Genomic DNA, 17,176 nt, shown 5'->3' on the forward strand with positions numbered 1-17,176 from the left:
AGGGGCATCTTTTGTTTTATATACATACATTTTGTTATAATATTTGATTGTAGTCCCTAGATCCTAACACAGAGCTTCTAAGAATGTCTTTTTGTATGTTAACAAAATGACTGGTGGCTGAAAGCCCCTAGGTGACCAGAAAAACCAACCACATGCTGAAAGGATTGTAACTTTCAGTAGGGGGCTGAAGATTGAGCTTAATCATGAATGGAAAATGATTTAAAATTGAACTCTATAAAAACCCTAAATGGCAGGGTTCAAGGAGCTTCCAGGTTGGTGAACATATCCAGTTGCTGGGAGGGTGGCATGCTCCAACTCCACAGGGACAGAAGCTCCTACTCTAGAGACCCCTCTGGACCTTGCCCTAGGTACTTCTTCATCTGACTGCTCATCTGTATCCTTTATAATAAAGAAGTAATAGTAAGTAAAGTGTTAGTCTCTGAGTTCTGTGAGTCATTATAGCAAATTATGAAACCTGAGGGCTTTATGAGAACAGCCAATTTGTAGCCAATTTGGACAGTAGTGTGGGTAGCCTGGGGACCTACGACTTCTGATTGGGATCTGCAGTGGGGGGCGGTCTCGTGATAATGTGCCTTTAACCTTTGGGGTCTGACATGAACTCTTGGTAGCTGGTGTCAGAATTGAATTGTATCATTGGACATCCAGTTGGTGTCTGCAAAGAATTGGAGAATTGCTTGGTGTGGAGAACCCCCACCCTCACCCCCACATTTGGTGACAGAAGTGTTATGGGTAGAGAAACAGTTTTCCTAGATGTACTCTCAGAGATATGAAAACCTGATGGGAAGGGAAGACTTTTAGACAAAGAATGAAGGAATATTGTTTTGAACAGTTCAGGTCACTTATATGCACATAAATTGATGACTTGTGATTTGCTTGGCAGAAGGTAGGGCATCAAACACACCATGATGCATCTCCTACCTTCGGAAAGCTCACAGAGGCATTTGCTACTTTCAAAAAGTTCACAGTTCAGTGCTAGAGAGAAGGTGTGAGCTGAACTTTTTGCTTAAGTGATTATCTTGTGATGACAGAAGAAAGACATCTAAATTGCCCAGGGATGGCATCCAGAGAAGGGTTCGTGAACTGGTTCCTGAACATTCATCTGATACATCTTGAGACTGCTCATTATGTGTTGGGTCCTGGGGTAGGCATGGGAGCAGAGTGGTGAGCGAGATAGGATCTCTGTCCTTGAGGAAACTGGTGGGGAAGTCAAGTCAATGGGCCGTTAAGACAAACACGCACAACCTCAGCCCAGAACAAAGCAGCTTATTTGCCGTCGTTTCTCTGCTGTTCCCCAGCTGACACATTTGCACTGTCCTAGCATGTTTATAAAAGTTTTAGAACATCCTTGTGCAGATGTAGTTTGTTGGCTTATAAAAATCGGAGAAGGTCACTTCATGGAAACAGATCAGTACAAGCAAAGGGAGACTGGTATGGACCAGTAAGAATTTTTCAATAGAAAACAGGTTAGTTTTGATACATGAAGTCTGGGCACGGAGGGTGGCCTTGAGAAAGGAGGTAGACAGAGACAGGTAAACAGGGAGACTACGGAGGATCTTATACATTAGGCTGAGCTGAAGAGTTAGGTAAATGTAGTCTGATTTAATGCTAAATTAATTGATCTTTCTTGCATGATTGTTGTTCTGACTCTAGAGTACTCACTGATATGAGAAGGATGTATGAGCTTCTGGAAAGAAGTCATAGCTTTCATTTGAATTTTAGAGTCTGCAACCAAAAGAAAAAGAAAAAAAAAAAAAGAAATCTAGGAAGCACTTCCCTGATAAAAATTAAAAAACCCAAAAACCAAAAAACAACTGCTGTTTTATATGACTGGCCTAGAGGCGAGGCGATCAGTCCAGGGTCACATTACCTGAAAAAACAAATCAAGGACAGGAGTTCAAGCCTCCTGCCCTTTACCCCTCCCCTCCCCAGCCTCCCTACACTTCCTGAGGCTAAAGTGACTTTAAATGGATCTTAGAAGGCAAGCTGTTTCCTATCACTCACACTGGTTGCAACTTCTTTTTAATTCAGCCGTCATTTATTTAACATTTCCATGTGCTGGGCCTTGTGCTAAGAGGAAATATTCTCTCTCTTTCTCACTCTTTCTTTCTCCCTTTCTCTCCCCCTCTACCCACTTTGTCCCTCCCTTCCCTCAAATGTTTATTGAGCTTCAAAGCTAAGCCAGGCACTGCTTGCATCAGGGTCTGAGGAATCAAAATAAATTACTGTTTATTCCTTCAGAGGGCCCATTAAGGAGACAGAGAGAAATCATGATAAAGCGGGGTAAACATGGACCACAGAAAAGTAACACACAAGGGCCTTGAGATCCTTTTAATCTTGCTCTTAACTATTTGCCAGAGCTGACAGAAGGAATATTCTGAGATACGGTTATTTGCTGCTGATGAAATAGATGTTGTTACCTACATTTAAAACTTCACAGGCTCTGAACCAGTTAGTATATAGCTGCCTAAAATAAAATTATTTTAGGAGCCTCATACTGACATAGCTCAGACAATTCCTTACTGCCACACAGATGGGAAAGCCTCCCAATCTCGTTCTCTCCTATTTTACAGGTAAGACAGAAAGCAAAGATGCTTTTTACTTTGCTGGGATGTTTCGCATCACCAACATTGAGTTTCTTCCTGAATACCAACAAAAGGAGTCCAGGGAATTTCTTTCAGTGGCACGGACTGTGCAGCAAGTGGTGAGGTGATGGGGGTAAATGGGGTTAGGGTAGAGTGGGTTTGCGGGGAGGTAGGGGATGAAGCTGGAGGGGACCACACGTGTCAGAGGTGAGCAGGGTTTAGGGAAGTAGAGGGCAGGGTAGACAAAGGAAGCCGTCAGAAGAAAACATGAAATTTAGCACATCTTGGCTATAAGATAGAATTTTTCCCCTGCTCCCATGTTCCAATGTTAAAAAAAAGAATGGCTCTCTCAGCTTCAGTTTTTCTCAACCGTAAAATAAAGGAATTGGAATCAGATGACCTTTAAAATACCTTCCAGTTCTGAAGTTAGATGCATACCGATTAATTCCATTATTGTACACATTTATTTCAACCTTGATGCACTGGCAATCTCTTCACTGTAAAAAGTAACTTTCTCATTATAGAACTAATAAATATTTATTATAAAAATTAGCAAAATTCAGATGATTATGTTTTAAAAACTAACGTCTTCTTTAACGTCATCACCAGAGATAAAGCCCCTTTTTATTCTGAAATACACAGACATAGAGAATAGTGCAATACTGGAATATTATTTTCAGTTTTATAAACTAACATTTTCTCTTAGCATGCTATTGCATGCTTAAAAAAAATGTAAGTTACAATAGCCTCAAAGTTAGCAAATCCCCATTTATTGGATGTTTAGGCTGCTCCCAATTTTTGCTATAGATAATGTGACAGCAAAGCTGCCACATTCTTTGTGAGTATCTCCGATTACTCCCTTAGGTGGTTTCCTAAAAGTATAATTACTTGGACAAATAGAAAAGTATGTATTTATGGCTCTTGGCGCATATTACCAACTAGAACGTTGCTGTCAATTTGTATTTCCACGGTACTGGAGAGGGTTGTCATAGTGATGACCTTGACACAATGACTGGCTGTGTAGAAGGAGGAAAGGTGGTGAGAGAGAGGGCACATCAAAGACAATAGTGCTCAGAGCAGCTTTTACTTACTGAATGCCTTCTACATACTGGGTACGTCACTAAACCCTTTGCCTCTAATATTTATACAGTCCTGTGTGGCTTAACAATGGAGATACTGTTGTACAAACATCGTAGAGTATGTGTACACATACATAGCTGGAGTGGCCTACTACACACCCAGGCTAGATGGTATAGCCTACTGCTCCTAAGCCACAAACCTGGATGGCATGTTACTGTACTGAACAATGTAGGCCATTGTAACACAAATCACTAGATGATAGGAGTCGCTCAGCTCCATCATAATCTTATGAGACTACTGTCATATATGTGGTCTGTCATTGACCAAAATGTCATGTGGCATATGACTGTATACCAATTATGTCTCAAATTATCCCAAGGAGGTGGGTGTTTTGGTTACCACTTTATAGGCAAAAAAGAAAGAAAAAACCCGCCTAAACAGGTTTAGGCAACATGTTCTGTGTTGCACAGTGAATTTAAATTTCATAGCTCATATTACTTCCACTACACTTTACAATTTCTAAGGGTTAAAAAAATTTTTTTTAAAAATCTTGGGCAATTAAGTAGTGGTTTTCAAATTATGCAGGAAGGAGAATACCAGAAAAAATGACTTGGGAGAAGAGAGTGAGTTTGGTTTTAGAAATGCTGGGTGAGGGCCAAGAAGTAAATCAATTGAAATACAGCTCTCCTTTGAGATCCAATTATAAAGTTTTATAAGAGCTGAGGCCCTTCCCTAGAGTTTGTTCTGGAGGAGGCTGGTAGACCTGGCTGTGGATACCACTCGCCCCCTAGTGGCCAATATGAGAATGTGTCCTTAAGAATATAGTCAACGCTGCTGCCCTGATAGAAAAGACGTTGGGTCAGATACTGCAGTATGAAAATGTGCTTAAATGAGTTTGATTTGTTAACTGTGGAGAAAATTAACCTTTGGAGTGGGGAGAATACAGAAGTTAAGTTTGAGTTTAAAGAGAGCAATAAATGACTGAGGGTCACTGATTTTTCACAGATAGCAGAATGAAAGTAAGTCACCCAAGATTGTTGCAGGAAAAATTTATTTGAATTCAAGAAATAGGCCGGGCGTGGTGGCTCAAGCCTGTAATCCCAGCACTTTGGGAGGCCGAGACGGGCGGATCACGAGGTCAGGAGATCGAGACCATCCTGGCTAACACGGTGAAACCCCCGTCTCTACTAAAAAATACAAAAAACTAGCCGGGCGAGGTGGCGGGCGCCTGTGGTCCCAGCTCTCGGGAGGCTGAGGCAGGAGAATGGCGTAAACCCGGGAGGCGGAGCTTGCAGTGAGCTGAGATCCGGCCACTGCACTCCAGCCTGGGCGACAGAGCGAGACTCCGTCTCAAAAAAAGAAAAAAAAGAAAAAAAAATAGAAATAATGTCTGGGTGTAGAGTTAGGGGCCTTTATTTTGAGACTTGCACTTCTTCTTGCTGGCTGTCAGAGCTTGGGCCTACAACATTTAAGATACTGTAAAAGGAAGTCAAGTATGAAATACTTCAGATACCTCAACTATTCTTTTTCAGATAAACCTGGTTTATACAACATCTGCCTTCTCCAGATTTTATGAGCAGTCTGTTGTTGCAGATGTCAGGTAATGCATGTCCCTCGTTTTGGGATTTCTGTGTTCATTGTTCTAAGTTCCATTCAAGGCTATGAAAAGGCTGAGATTCCACCATTCCTAGTAGCTTCTTGGAGGTGGTTGGGGATTCATACTGTATTAACACAACTAGTGACTCAACTCACTGCCCTGCTTTCATGCTGTGTTTTTGCTCTTTATCTACCAAATCCCGACCTTCTCCCCATAGCTAGAATCCTGAACCCCTATAGCAGTGCTGCTGTGCAAAATGGCCATAAACTTGTCTGTCATATTGGGTGGAGGGTGGAGGCAAAAATAAAGCACAGACGATGATTTCTTAATGTTCAGTGAAAAATTGGTCAATAGAGATCTTCTGAGAAAAAAGGGGATTCATGGTGAAATAATTTTTAGAAAAAATTGTGCACCATATATTGTATCCCACCCCCACCCACTCCCAATATATCTGCAGAGATTCACAATCCACAATCCACTTTGACATATTAAAGCACTGAGAAGCCTTGGAGTAAAGCAACTTGATTAGTTTCCTTAACCTTCCATTTCTCAAGTCATTTACTGCAGAACGCCATGTTATGTTCCTTTCATAAAACATGGCAGTATTTATGCCATTAGGAGGTCAGGCTCTGGGGGCAGACTGGAAACCAAATTGGGCTTAATTACTGGATCTGCTACTAGCTATGTGACTTGGAGTTGTATTTGGCCTCAGTTCTCTCACCTATACAATTGGAATAATAATAGGACCTTCTCAAAAGATTAAATGGGATAAAGCAGATTTAGCACAGTCCCCGGACATGGCAGAGCATCAAACATTATAATGGTTTTACTTTTTTTTTGAGACAGAGTCTCACTCTGTTGCCCAGGCCGGAGTACAATGACAATGGCAATGATCTCAGCTCACTGCAACCTCCGCCTCCCGGGTTCAAACAATTCTTCCGGCTCAGCCTCCCGAGTAGCTGTGCCTACAGGCACCCGCCACAATGCCTGGCTAATGTTTGTAGTTTTAGTAGAGACGGGGTTTCACCATGTTAGTCAGACTGGTCTCAAACTCCTGACCTCAGGTAATCTGCCTGCCTCGGCCTCTCAAAGTGCTGGGATTACAGGCGTGAGCCATCGCGCCCGGCCACGGTTTTAAATTTTAATGGCAGTGAATACTGATCGATATCCATTAGAAATAGCATATTCTCCATGGAGATGCAACTATACAGTAATGGTTTTAGATTAGAATCCAACACAATAGTCTGAATACATGTATTCAATACATTATATACATGTTATCATGATGCTGTCCTTTGCCAATCTTCATAAACAGAAGTCAATGACTACCTAAAGAAGGGAGCTAGCTTCAGTTGAAGGATGTGCTCACTGGACTTACCTTGAATCTATCAGCTGGGTACCGCTTCTCTGTAAAGTCCTGTGAGGTCCCTGACGATCTCTCTTTTTTCATTATAGCAGCAACAACAAAGGTGGCCTTCTTGTCCACTTTTGGATTGTGTTTGTCATGCCACGCGCCAAAGGCCACATCTTCTGTGAAGACTGTGTGGCCGCCATCTTGAAGGACTCCATCCAGACGAGCATCATAAACCGGACCTCTGTGGGGAGCTTACAGGGCCTGGCTGTGGACATGGACTCTGTGGTACTAAATGGTGATTGTTGGGTAATTCTCCTTTAGCATTCCTTCTTGCAGCACTCCGGATACTTGCCATGATTACAGTGAACATTGTAAGGAAGCATTACAATGTGGGATTATCCCACAATCCCAGGAGCGCAGGATTAACTAAAGACATTGGAGCTATGTTAGTAAAGTAAAAATACAGCGATTGAAAGATAGATTTGGGGAAAATATTCATATGAAATTGAATGTATTACTGTGTACCTCTACCTACCCTTATTCAGTTCATGCATTGTCAAACTAAGTTCCCAAAGAACAAAGACCTACACCAGGAAGAATTTTGCTGAGGTTTATCTTGTTCCTTTACTTGCCCAGATGGAACTGTCCCTTTACTGTGTAATGCTGTCCAACACTCCAAAACAGCTTGCTTCATAGCCTCAAATGCAAATTTCATTGTTTGCCTCGATAGTAAAATGGCTTAATGATTGCATAACTCAAAATTTATATAATTTTCTGTTTTGATTTAAATTTTATATATAAAATACATATATGAACATATGTTATAAATATATCATAAATTTCTGTGTATTTAAAAATATATAAATATCTATATTATATACACACACACATACACTAGGCATATGGTAGGTAGCTGACAAATATTTGTTAAATAAATGAAAAATCTCATAGAAAATTCTGTATCCCAGGTATTATTTCATATATAGGACTAATATCATATTTGTTTGGTTGCTTTTTTACCTTTGAAAATATTTGAAACTTGCAACTACAATTTCAAGGATACAAACGTAGAGAATAGTACAGTGAACTCTCATACACCCATCACTCAGCTTTGACAACTGTCAACTCACTCACAACTATTCTATTTGATCTCTAAATACCTAAACAACTACCTCATCCCCACTGGATTATTTTAAAGTAAATCCCAGATGTGTTTGATTGCTTTTAAAGAAGAACTGAAAATAATTTTTACTAAGCAAAATTCTAACAAAATGAAACGATGGGATTCAGGCTCTTGTCTATGTGCTTTTTCAATACAGCTGGGCTTCGGTCGGATTACTCATCAACCATAGGATCTGGTAAATTCTTTCATGTGGTTCCCCCTCCTCCCATGTTAATATTGTTTTTGGCTGTAATTTTCATTTTCTAATTGATGGTATTTGTCAGTGCTCTTTTAATTGCAAGTGACAGAAGTGCATTCAAACTGGCTTAAGCACAAAAGAAACTTGACTGGCGCATGTAAGTGGGACATACATGGAATGTGCTGGCATTAGTCATGGTTGAGTCTAGGATCTAAAATAAAATATCATCAGAACTCTGCATCTCTGCCTACTTCTATGGAGACTTCGTTATCAAGTTGTGCTCTTTCACTGTGGTTGTAACAAGGACCACCAAACAGATCCAAACTTAAAATTTATCATTTTCTCAACCATGGTGAAACCACCTCCACGTATTTCCTGACTGCTCTTGTAGAAGTCCTGGGGCTGACTCTCATTGTCTGGATTGACTGACATGCCTATTCTTGAAATGACTTCTTTGACTCTGATTGGCCAGCCTGTGTTATGTGCCCACCTCTGAAGCTAGGGGTGAGTTTAACCCCAACCAAACTATATAGACAGAGTGCTGGTAGTTTCTAAAGGCAAAATGCAGAGCTATTACCAGAAGGCAGGGAAGTGGACCTAGGTTGGCAAAGGCAGCATATGTCCTTCACATGACCTCTTTTGCTCTTTATTTTTCTATAAAGATTTCTTTTTTTTAGAAAAATCATTCCTAAAATAAAGAAAAGAAAGGAAAATGGTGCTGTCTCCACAGACAAAGGCTGCTCTCAGTACTTCTATGCAGAGCATCTGTCTCTCCACTACCCCCTGGAGATTTCTGCAACCTCAGGGAGGCTGATGTGTCACTTCAAGCTGGTGGCCATAGTGGGCTACCTGATTCGTCTCTCAATCAAGTCCATCCAAATCGAAGCCGACAACTGTGTCACTGACTCCCTGACCATTTATGACTCCCTTTTGCCCATCCGGAGCAGCATCTTGTACAGGTACGATGCAGGTACTCTTCTTGGTGGCTAAAAAGATTTTTTACAACCTCTGTTTTACAGTATCTGTGTTCCCCCTGGATTTTTTTTAAAAACAGTTTTTGTGTGCACACATGAGGTCGATGACTGACCCATGCCCTATTTAGTATCCATTATACTTTGGTACCCTCGCCAGAGCCTATCAGACTCAATGTTTGTTTTCCACTTGTAGCAAATACTTTCAAAGTCAAAGTCAGTACAGCAAGAACTTCAGCCAATATACCTGAAATATAACAGATACTTTGTTTAATTTTACATTTATTGAAATAAAAACGAAGTCTACTGTTTCAACAGTGTGAGAATAAATATCCTATGATGATTGCATCACGTTAGTAAACAATTAAATTCTTTTCTCATTACAAAGATAACACGTTTATTGTAGAAAATTAGGTCAAGGAAAGAGTATCAATTACTTTACAATCTCCTTATTCAGAACAAATTTCTGTTATATTTTAGTATAAATCCTTTCATTCCTGTATATGTAATAACACACACATATACATACCCTAGTATTTTTTACTTAATAGTAGATATTTATTTATGGGTGCTTAATATTTGGTAAGCTAATAATGAATTAGGCTTTATTAAGAAAGTATTTATTACTCACTGTGCTAAAAAGGTACATAAATCATCCTATTATTTTTAACCGTGTCTATGGATGTAAGTAACAATGCCTTATGTGTGTGTGTAGGTATTTATATTTTGGTGATGAATGTGTATATTAAAAATTCAAACACTATGTAAGAATATGCAGTGAAAAGTAAATTTGCCACTGATGCCCATTCCTCCATCATTATCAGCTTCTTTTCATCCTTTCAGACATATTTACTTATCTCATTTAATCCTCAGCACAATGCTATGAGGAGCATACTATTATTATTACTACTGAGGCAGGAGAATAGGATCTGGAGGCAGGGAACTTAAGGCCAATTAGTGCTGACTTCCTAAAGCTGATTCAAGGGGAAACAACAAGATCTGGGGGCAGGGAACCTAAGCCCAATTAATGTAAACTTCCTAAAGCTAAACCAAAAGGAAAAGCCCCATCACCCTACAACCCTCCTGCTTCCACCACTTCTCAGGTGGAAAGGGAAAGCACCCTGATTGGCCTCAGGCTAAGCCCAGGCCATTCCTTCAGCTGCATACCGCACCAATTTACCTGGACCTTTATTAGCCATGGACCAAATCCTTCATCCAGATAAGGTGTAGCTGATAGAGACCTCACAAGGAGTACTTAAAACCCCAAATACTTTGTAACTGGGTCCTTGAACCGCTTGCTCTGGCCCACTCCCACCCTGTGGAGTGCTTTAATAAATCCCTGCTTTCCTTTCTCATTTCTGTTTCATTCCTTTGTTGCTTTATGCATTTTGCTCAATTCTTTGTTTAACATGCCAAGGACCTGGACAACTCACATGGCCTTTGTTCTGGTAACACTACCATTGCATAGAAGAGAAACTGGTGCTTACAAAGATTTAAGCTGGCATCTTTCATCCATTTACACGATGGAGCTGACTTTTGAATCCAGTTTTCCTTAGGGCAGAGTCCAGGACCTTAGCCATTAGATATACTACTTTTATACCGTATTTCTGCTCAAGGAGCATCCAGTGACAGGCATCCCAGAGAATTCTCTGGTAGAGGTTCCTACACAAAAATGTATCTACCTTTTCCGGCTCTGTAGTGCTCTGTGGCTACTAATGGATGAGGATCTGGTTGGGAGAGATTCCCAAGAACTGAGTGGATGGGTTGAATGGATGGCCCAGGAAACCGGTGGAATCGTTTTGAATGGAGACCCATTTCTCGAACAGGAGAACCATTTCTCAAATAATGTATTATTCATGTACTTTTGTTTTATTATCTGCTTTCAGAATTTGTGAACCCACAAGAACACTAATGTCATTTGTTTCTACAAATAATCTCATGTTGGTGACATTTAAGTCTCCTCATATACGGAGGCTCTCAGGAATCCGGGCATATTTTGAGGTCATTCCAGAACAAAGTAAGTCTTCCCCAGTTATGCAGAAGTCACTTTTAGAAATATTTGTTATGATAGCCTATTCTTAACTTTCTGGAGGCTGTGTTGTAATATTAATTTTATTAGTCTGGGACTCTGAATAAGGGTCCAGTCAGAAGAGAGAGACCATATTAGTTATTTGGACAGAATGAATTCTGTAAGAACTATTAACTTAGTGTAAAGGTGTTAATAAGGTTAGTCAAAAGGTAAATAGGACAAGAAGAGAAATGTAAGGTACCATGGATGTAACATGTGCAGAAAGTAACTATTATCCCGAGGGCTGGGTGAACAAAGGAAAGAGGTTGGGATTATCACAGTTTAGAGCGTAGAAGAGAGAATATGAGAGATGGAACTCAGGCCTCTGAGGAGGGGTTGCTGTTCAGCTGTTGCTGGTGTCTCTGAGTTCAGAACTATGTTTTAAAGAAAGTAATAGCATCTTGCAGATCTGCAGCTAAAACATATGATTTGAAAACAAACAGAATTTCAGAATAAGTATTTTAGCTATACATCTGTAGGGTGGTATTTCTTTCTTCTGAAAAACAAACAAACAAAACAAAACAAAACAAAAAACAAAGTTTACGAAATGTATAAAGCTTGTCGATCAAGGAAGCGTGCATTAGTAGTTAAATGAATGTATGAAGTGTATGTTTCCATAATCTCACAGCTGCGAATCATTGTGTGTCACTGGGTATCTTTTTCAGAGTGTGAAAACACAGTGTTGGTCAAAGAAATCACTGGCTTTGAAGGGAAAATTTCAAGCCCATATTACCCGAGCTACTATCCTCCAAAATGCAAGTGTACCTGGAAATTTCAGGTAGCCTAGTTCTACCAGTGTCTTAGAAAAATATGACTGCTCTATTTTTAATAACATGAATTTCATTACATTTATTTTTAATTACAAAAGAATATTGCTTAATTTTATAAAATTTCAGTATTATTGAAATATATTATTTAGAACGCAACACTTTTCTGTAATTTCAACTCTCTGCCCACAAATGAACTACTTTTAGCAGACTGGAGCTTGTTTCTTAAATTTATTTTGTTTGTGTTGAAAATGCAAAGGCATTGTTGAAGGTTCAAACAGTTATTTTATTATGATAGAGCACATTTATCCATTTTTAATTACTTCATCACTAGCATTGTAATAGGAATAATAATAAAATAAAACATTGGATTAGGCAATACAGTCAGCCCTCTGTATCTGCAGGTTTGGTATCTGTGGATTAAACCAATCGCAGATCAAAAAATTTTACAAACACACACAATAAAATACAACAATAAAAAATAATACAAATAAAAAACAATACAATATAACAACTATTTACATAGAATATAATTGTATTAGGTATTATAAGTAATCTAGAGATGATCTAAAGTATAGGAGAGGATGTGCATAGATTACACGCAAATACTACACAATTTTATATAAGATACTTCAGTATCTGAGAATTTTGGTATCTGTGGGGTTCCTGTAACCAATCCTCCACAGATAGCAAGGGACAACTGTATTATATTTCAGTTGTATAAGCAAACCAGAGTGCAAATGTATATGAAATATCTATCTATCTATTATCTGTCTATCATCTATCTATCTATCTATCTATCTATCTATCTATCTATCTATCTATATCTATCTGTCATCTATCTGTATCTATGTATCTATCTATGTATCTGTCTATCTATCTCTCCCTCTGGTGCTAGATAAAGCATTTATGCTTTTTTTTTAAAAAAAAAGTCTTAGTAAACTGTTTTTTCTTTCTCCACCTATAATATCACATGGAGACAGGGCAAAGTGTCACCTTTGTTCATTCAGGATATACATATAAACTCATTGTTGTGTGGCATAGCAATTAGATAAATTAGATGTAAATGGCAAGCAGTATGTCGTTTGCATTTATTCAATGTATTATTGAATGACTACTAGGGGCCAGGCACTCAGGCATGATTCTGGACACGGGGGATCCATGAAATCAGACACACACACACACACAGCAGCAGCCCTGCTCTCATGGAGCTTACCTTCCAGTAGGGGAAGGCAAGTAATAAACAAACAAGTTAAATATGCATAATATGTCTCATAATGATAAAATGCTATGGAGAAAAATAAAGCAGGGAAGGGGGCTCTATACTTTGAGTTGGCGGTGGGAGGTGTGAAGGATAGCAAGTTAGGTGTTTGTTATCTTAAATAGGATGGTCAGGGAAAGTCTTGCTGACAAGGGGACATTTGCAGATAAACCTGAAAGATGAGGGTACTAACCTTGTAAATACCAGGATAAGAATGTTGCAGGCAAAGGGAATAGCTGAGCCAGGGACTCTGAGGCAGGAGGGTGCTTAACGCATAGATATTTTTTTGTGCATAGTCATAATAGTTAAAAGAATTTCATTACTCTACCCAAACCTGTAAGTTGGTGTCAATACCCTGATGGCATGTATCCTTAAATTTTAAAAAAAAATCGTTATTTCAAATATGTCCAAAGTAGTTAAGAGATAAAGGTGCTGGACCCTTGCTCACTGCCAGATTCTCAAGGCTTCAGGGCAGCAGAAATGCAGGGCCTCAGTTGAGCAGTGAGTCTGAGGAGGAGAGGAAAAGAGGAGATGAAAAATCAGGTTAGGGAAGGAAAAGGGAAAGGAAACATATCTCCATTTCTTCAGTCTCTCCACAAAGCAGATTTACCTTCTTGAGTTCATGTGATAGCAGAAGACAGTGCCATTCACAAAAGCTCTGTCAAATGTTTGAAATTCCTTTGAGATAAAATAAAGGTTGACTTCTTAATAATCCATAGCCTTAAAATGAAAAATTTAAAACTTTGTTGGCACTTTTAGTCAGGGTGTGAATAAGAATATTGGATCATTTACTGTTTTGCTAGGGGTTGGGGGTGAGAAATGCTGAAGAAAAAAAAAAGGCTTTGTAAGGAAAAGGGCATCCCAGTGGGCAAGTGAGGAGTGGGAGAAAAGAGGTGGGAAACACCAGGACCAACATGTTAGCTGTGGTCATCTCTCAGAGAGCAAGTTTGTTCTCCTCAGTGTGAAGGTTAAATAAAGCTGTTCCTTTTCAGAAAGCTTTGAAAACATGAGGGCATGTTACTGTGAATGGAAATCAGTGTAAAACATATTGACTTTTTTCACCTGTGAAATAGCTTTGAATTTATTAGAAAATAACTAAGAGCTAGATGACTTAAGTAACAAAAATATTGACTCATCATGATAAAAGTTTTTTACACAAAAGTTAGTTTATATTCTCCTCAATCCATCTTTGTGTCTGGTTCCATTTTGAAATTTACTGAAGAGCAATCAACTCCCTTTGCAAACTCACTTTCAGCTGAGTTTTAAGGTCTTATTTATCTGAGAAGGATTAACTCCTGCTACAGCTTAAAGTCCATCTGATTCTTTTCTCAAGCTCTCTTGTCCACTCAACAATGCTTATTAAATGTCTGCCACGTGTCAGGCTCTATATGGGGATGCCTAGTAGCAAGATAAAATCCTTGTTCTCATGGGGCTTACAGACTACAGGGGAATATGGAACAAATAAGTATAACCGAAAAAGGGTGTTGAGTTTATATTATGTTGTCTATATTTGTTTAGCACTTCAGTGTTTTTGGCAACATATTTTTATTTGCCCTTCAAAACACACCTCTAATATAGAAGATATATTCTTAGCACATTTTATAGGTATGGAAAAAGAGATGGGTCAAATCATTTGCTAGGGATCACTCAAACAGAAAGTGACCCAGGTAGGACTAGAAGGAATCATGCCTTCTCCATAAATAAATTCAGCCCCTTCTCCTTTTCTGGGTTTCTAAAGATGTTCTGCTTCCCTACGTTTCTTAACAGTCACTTAGCTGAACATTGGCCTCCTCCTTTCTTTTTGTATTCCAACACATTTTGTTATAGAATCTTAGAACAGGAAAATGGAGCAGTGCTTTGAATTGTTTTATCACAAAAGTCATCAGCACAGCACCATCCAATTGAGGTCCACCAGGCAGAAGCATGGATTTTTATGGGCCACGTAAGTCACCTCCTTATATCACTTAAGAAATGCACAAGATTCCCCAGAAGGGAGCCCCGCTCCCTGCTTCTGTGAAGGAAATATGCAATCAGTTTTACCACAGAAATTTTCACTGCCCATCTGAGGTAGGCTCGTGGGTTGTGTATACACGATCCTTGGCAAATTAGGGGTGGCTGAAAGATATGGCCTCTTGCATCCTATCGCCATCACTGACCAGAGAAATATTTAAATATTACAGGTCTAGTTCCCAACGCAAAGGCAGAGGATAGGGAACAGAAGCAGAGAACACAGAACATATAATAGTGGACTTATTTTTTGTTCATTTCTTGAAATAGCTTGCAATACATTGTGAAACTAAATGTCACCCCTCTGTTTGTCAAGGAGGTTAATGTAAGTCATGCCTCTTGGCCAATCTGTATGCAAGTGTAGAATTGTGTGCAATTCTGTATTAGTGGAATCAGGGTGCAAGGGCACTCATTTCTTTTCACTATGGAGGAACTCTGTGGTTTGGAAGGTAGTGTTACATATAAATCCATTTTTATTTTGAAGCTTTGGAATATAGTGAAAATGCCTAACTGAGCTTCTTGTAGAAGACTGCACTGGAAGATGTTCTTACATTATAAGATTTACATTAGTTACTTAACATATTTACTATCTCTCAGTTTGCATATTTTTTATGTGAAGAAATAACCAGATGAGAAGACTTAAAAAAATTGATATGTGTTCTCATGAGCCCTGGGTTTTCGGTAAACATAAGACAATCCCTTTCCGACTGAGCCCCCCATGTTGGTATCCAAGCAGCCTGTTACACCGGGAAAAGGGTGACCTTCAGAGGCATGCAGGGCTGGTTTGAATCTGTGGGCTCCAGTTTTTAACCTTGGGAAAGTTACTTATCTTGGTTAGTCTTGGTTTTTTCTTCTGTGCAATGGGATTCACACTACCTGCACAACAGGGTTGTTGTGATGTTTAAGTGAGAAACATAAAGTACCTGATTGATTCTCCCTCAAAGGTAGATGGTGAGGGGTGGTTTACCCTATTCAAATGCTCATGGGAAACAAGCAAACATTTGCGCGCGCGCACACACACGCACACAGAGCACAACATATAATACGATGACATAACTAAAACCTAACATCTTTCAGAACAATACAAGTAATGGGTAAAATTCACCTAAAGAAAAAGACAATAAGATTGAATTACAAAGTATTACCTAAAACTGAACTTTATGTTATTTTCAAAAGACAAAATGAACTAAAAAGCAACTCAATAAGGCTGAACAAAAAGGATGGGCAATGTATCAGGCAAGTATAAACAACAAAATGCAGAGCTTACAATCTTAGTACCAGGCAACACTGAAATCAGGGCAACGACATCCCTGATTTGCAAGTACGAGACAAAAAGCAATCTGTAACAATAAAGACGATGATCCGTAAGATCTAATTACGTCAATTGTTTATGCAGCAAATGAAACAGCATTAATACTCATAAATCAAAAACAAGTGGAAATACAAAGAGAGAAGTGGGCAATGCCGGCTAGGCACAGTGGCTCACGCCTGTAATCCCAACACTTTTGGAGGCTGAGGCGGGTGGATCACTTGAGCCCAGGAGTTCGAGACCAGCCTGGGCAATGTGGTGAAACTCTGTCTCTATAAAAATTATTTTATAAAAAAAAGTAAAAAAGCCGGGCGCGGTGGCTCAAGCCTGTAATCCCAGCACTTTGGGAGGCCGAGACGGGCAGATCACGAGGTCAGGAGATCGAGACCATCCTGGCTAACATGGTGAAACCCCGTCTCTACTAAAAATACAAAAAACTAGCCGGGCGAGGTGGCAGGCGCCTGTAGTCCCAGCTACTCCGGAGGCTGAGGCAGGAGAATGGCGTAAACCCGGGAGGCGGAGCTTGCAGTGAGCTGAGATCCGGCCACTGCACTCCAGCCCGGGAGAAAGAGCAAGACTCCGTCTCAAAAAAAAAAAAAAAAAAAAAAAAGAGAAAAAAAAATAAGCGAAGAAGTGGGCAATGCTTAAAGAAGGAATTTTAAGTGTCTTCATTCATGACAGAGATAGTGGAGGACAATAAATAAGGCAAAGCAGGATATTAAATACTGAGTATCATGCACATGAGTTTCATATTATATATATTCAGGCTACTCCTTTTTTTTTTTTTTTTTTTTTTTT

At 39.4% G+C, this 17,176-nt stretch overlaps 1 protein-coding gene across 4 annotated transcripts in view; it reads left to right on the forward strand.

Moving 5' to 3' along the window:
* Positions 1–288: 288 nt before the first annotated feature.
* TMPRSS7 (transmembrane serine protease 7) overlaps positions 289–17,176 on the forward strand; it is a 40,257-nt gene continuing 23,369 nt past the window's right edge. Inside the window, exons 1-8 of one of the 4 annotated variants that reach the window (XM_023210815.2) lie at positions 289–420; positions 2,592–2,722; positions 5,216–5,283; positions 6,739–6,929; positions 8,387–8,499; positions 8,726–8,954; positions 10,853–10,983; positions 11,700–11,812. In XM_023210815.2, coding sequence (XP_023066583.2) covers positions 8,809–8,954; positions 10,853–10,983; positions 11,700–11,812 — 390 coding nt within the window. In that variant the 5' untranslated portion in view covers positions 289–420; positions 2,592–2,722; positions 5,216–5,283; ... (1 more) ...; positions 8,387–8,499; positions 8,726–8,808. Of the gene's footprint in view, positions 421–2,591; positions 2,723–3,630; positions 3,716–5,215; positions 5,284–6,735; positions 6,930–7,953; positions 7,993–8,386; positions 8,500–8,725; positions 8,955–10,852; positions 10,984–11,699; positions 11,813–17,176 lie in introns of those variants that run through there. The other 3 variants (XM_023210807.2, XM_031935030.1, XM_031935031.1) reach the window with 3 other exon arrangements.

Source organism: Piliocolobus tephrosceles, chromosome 2 (assembly GCF_002776525.5).
Source record: "Piliocolobus tephrosceles isolate RC106 chromosome 2, ASM277652v3, whole genome shotgun sequence".
Lineage (NCBI taxonomy): Eukaryota > Metazoa > Chordata > Mammalia > Primates > Cercopithecidae > Piliocolobus > Piliocolobus tephrosceles.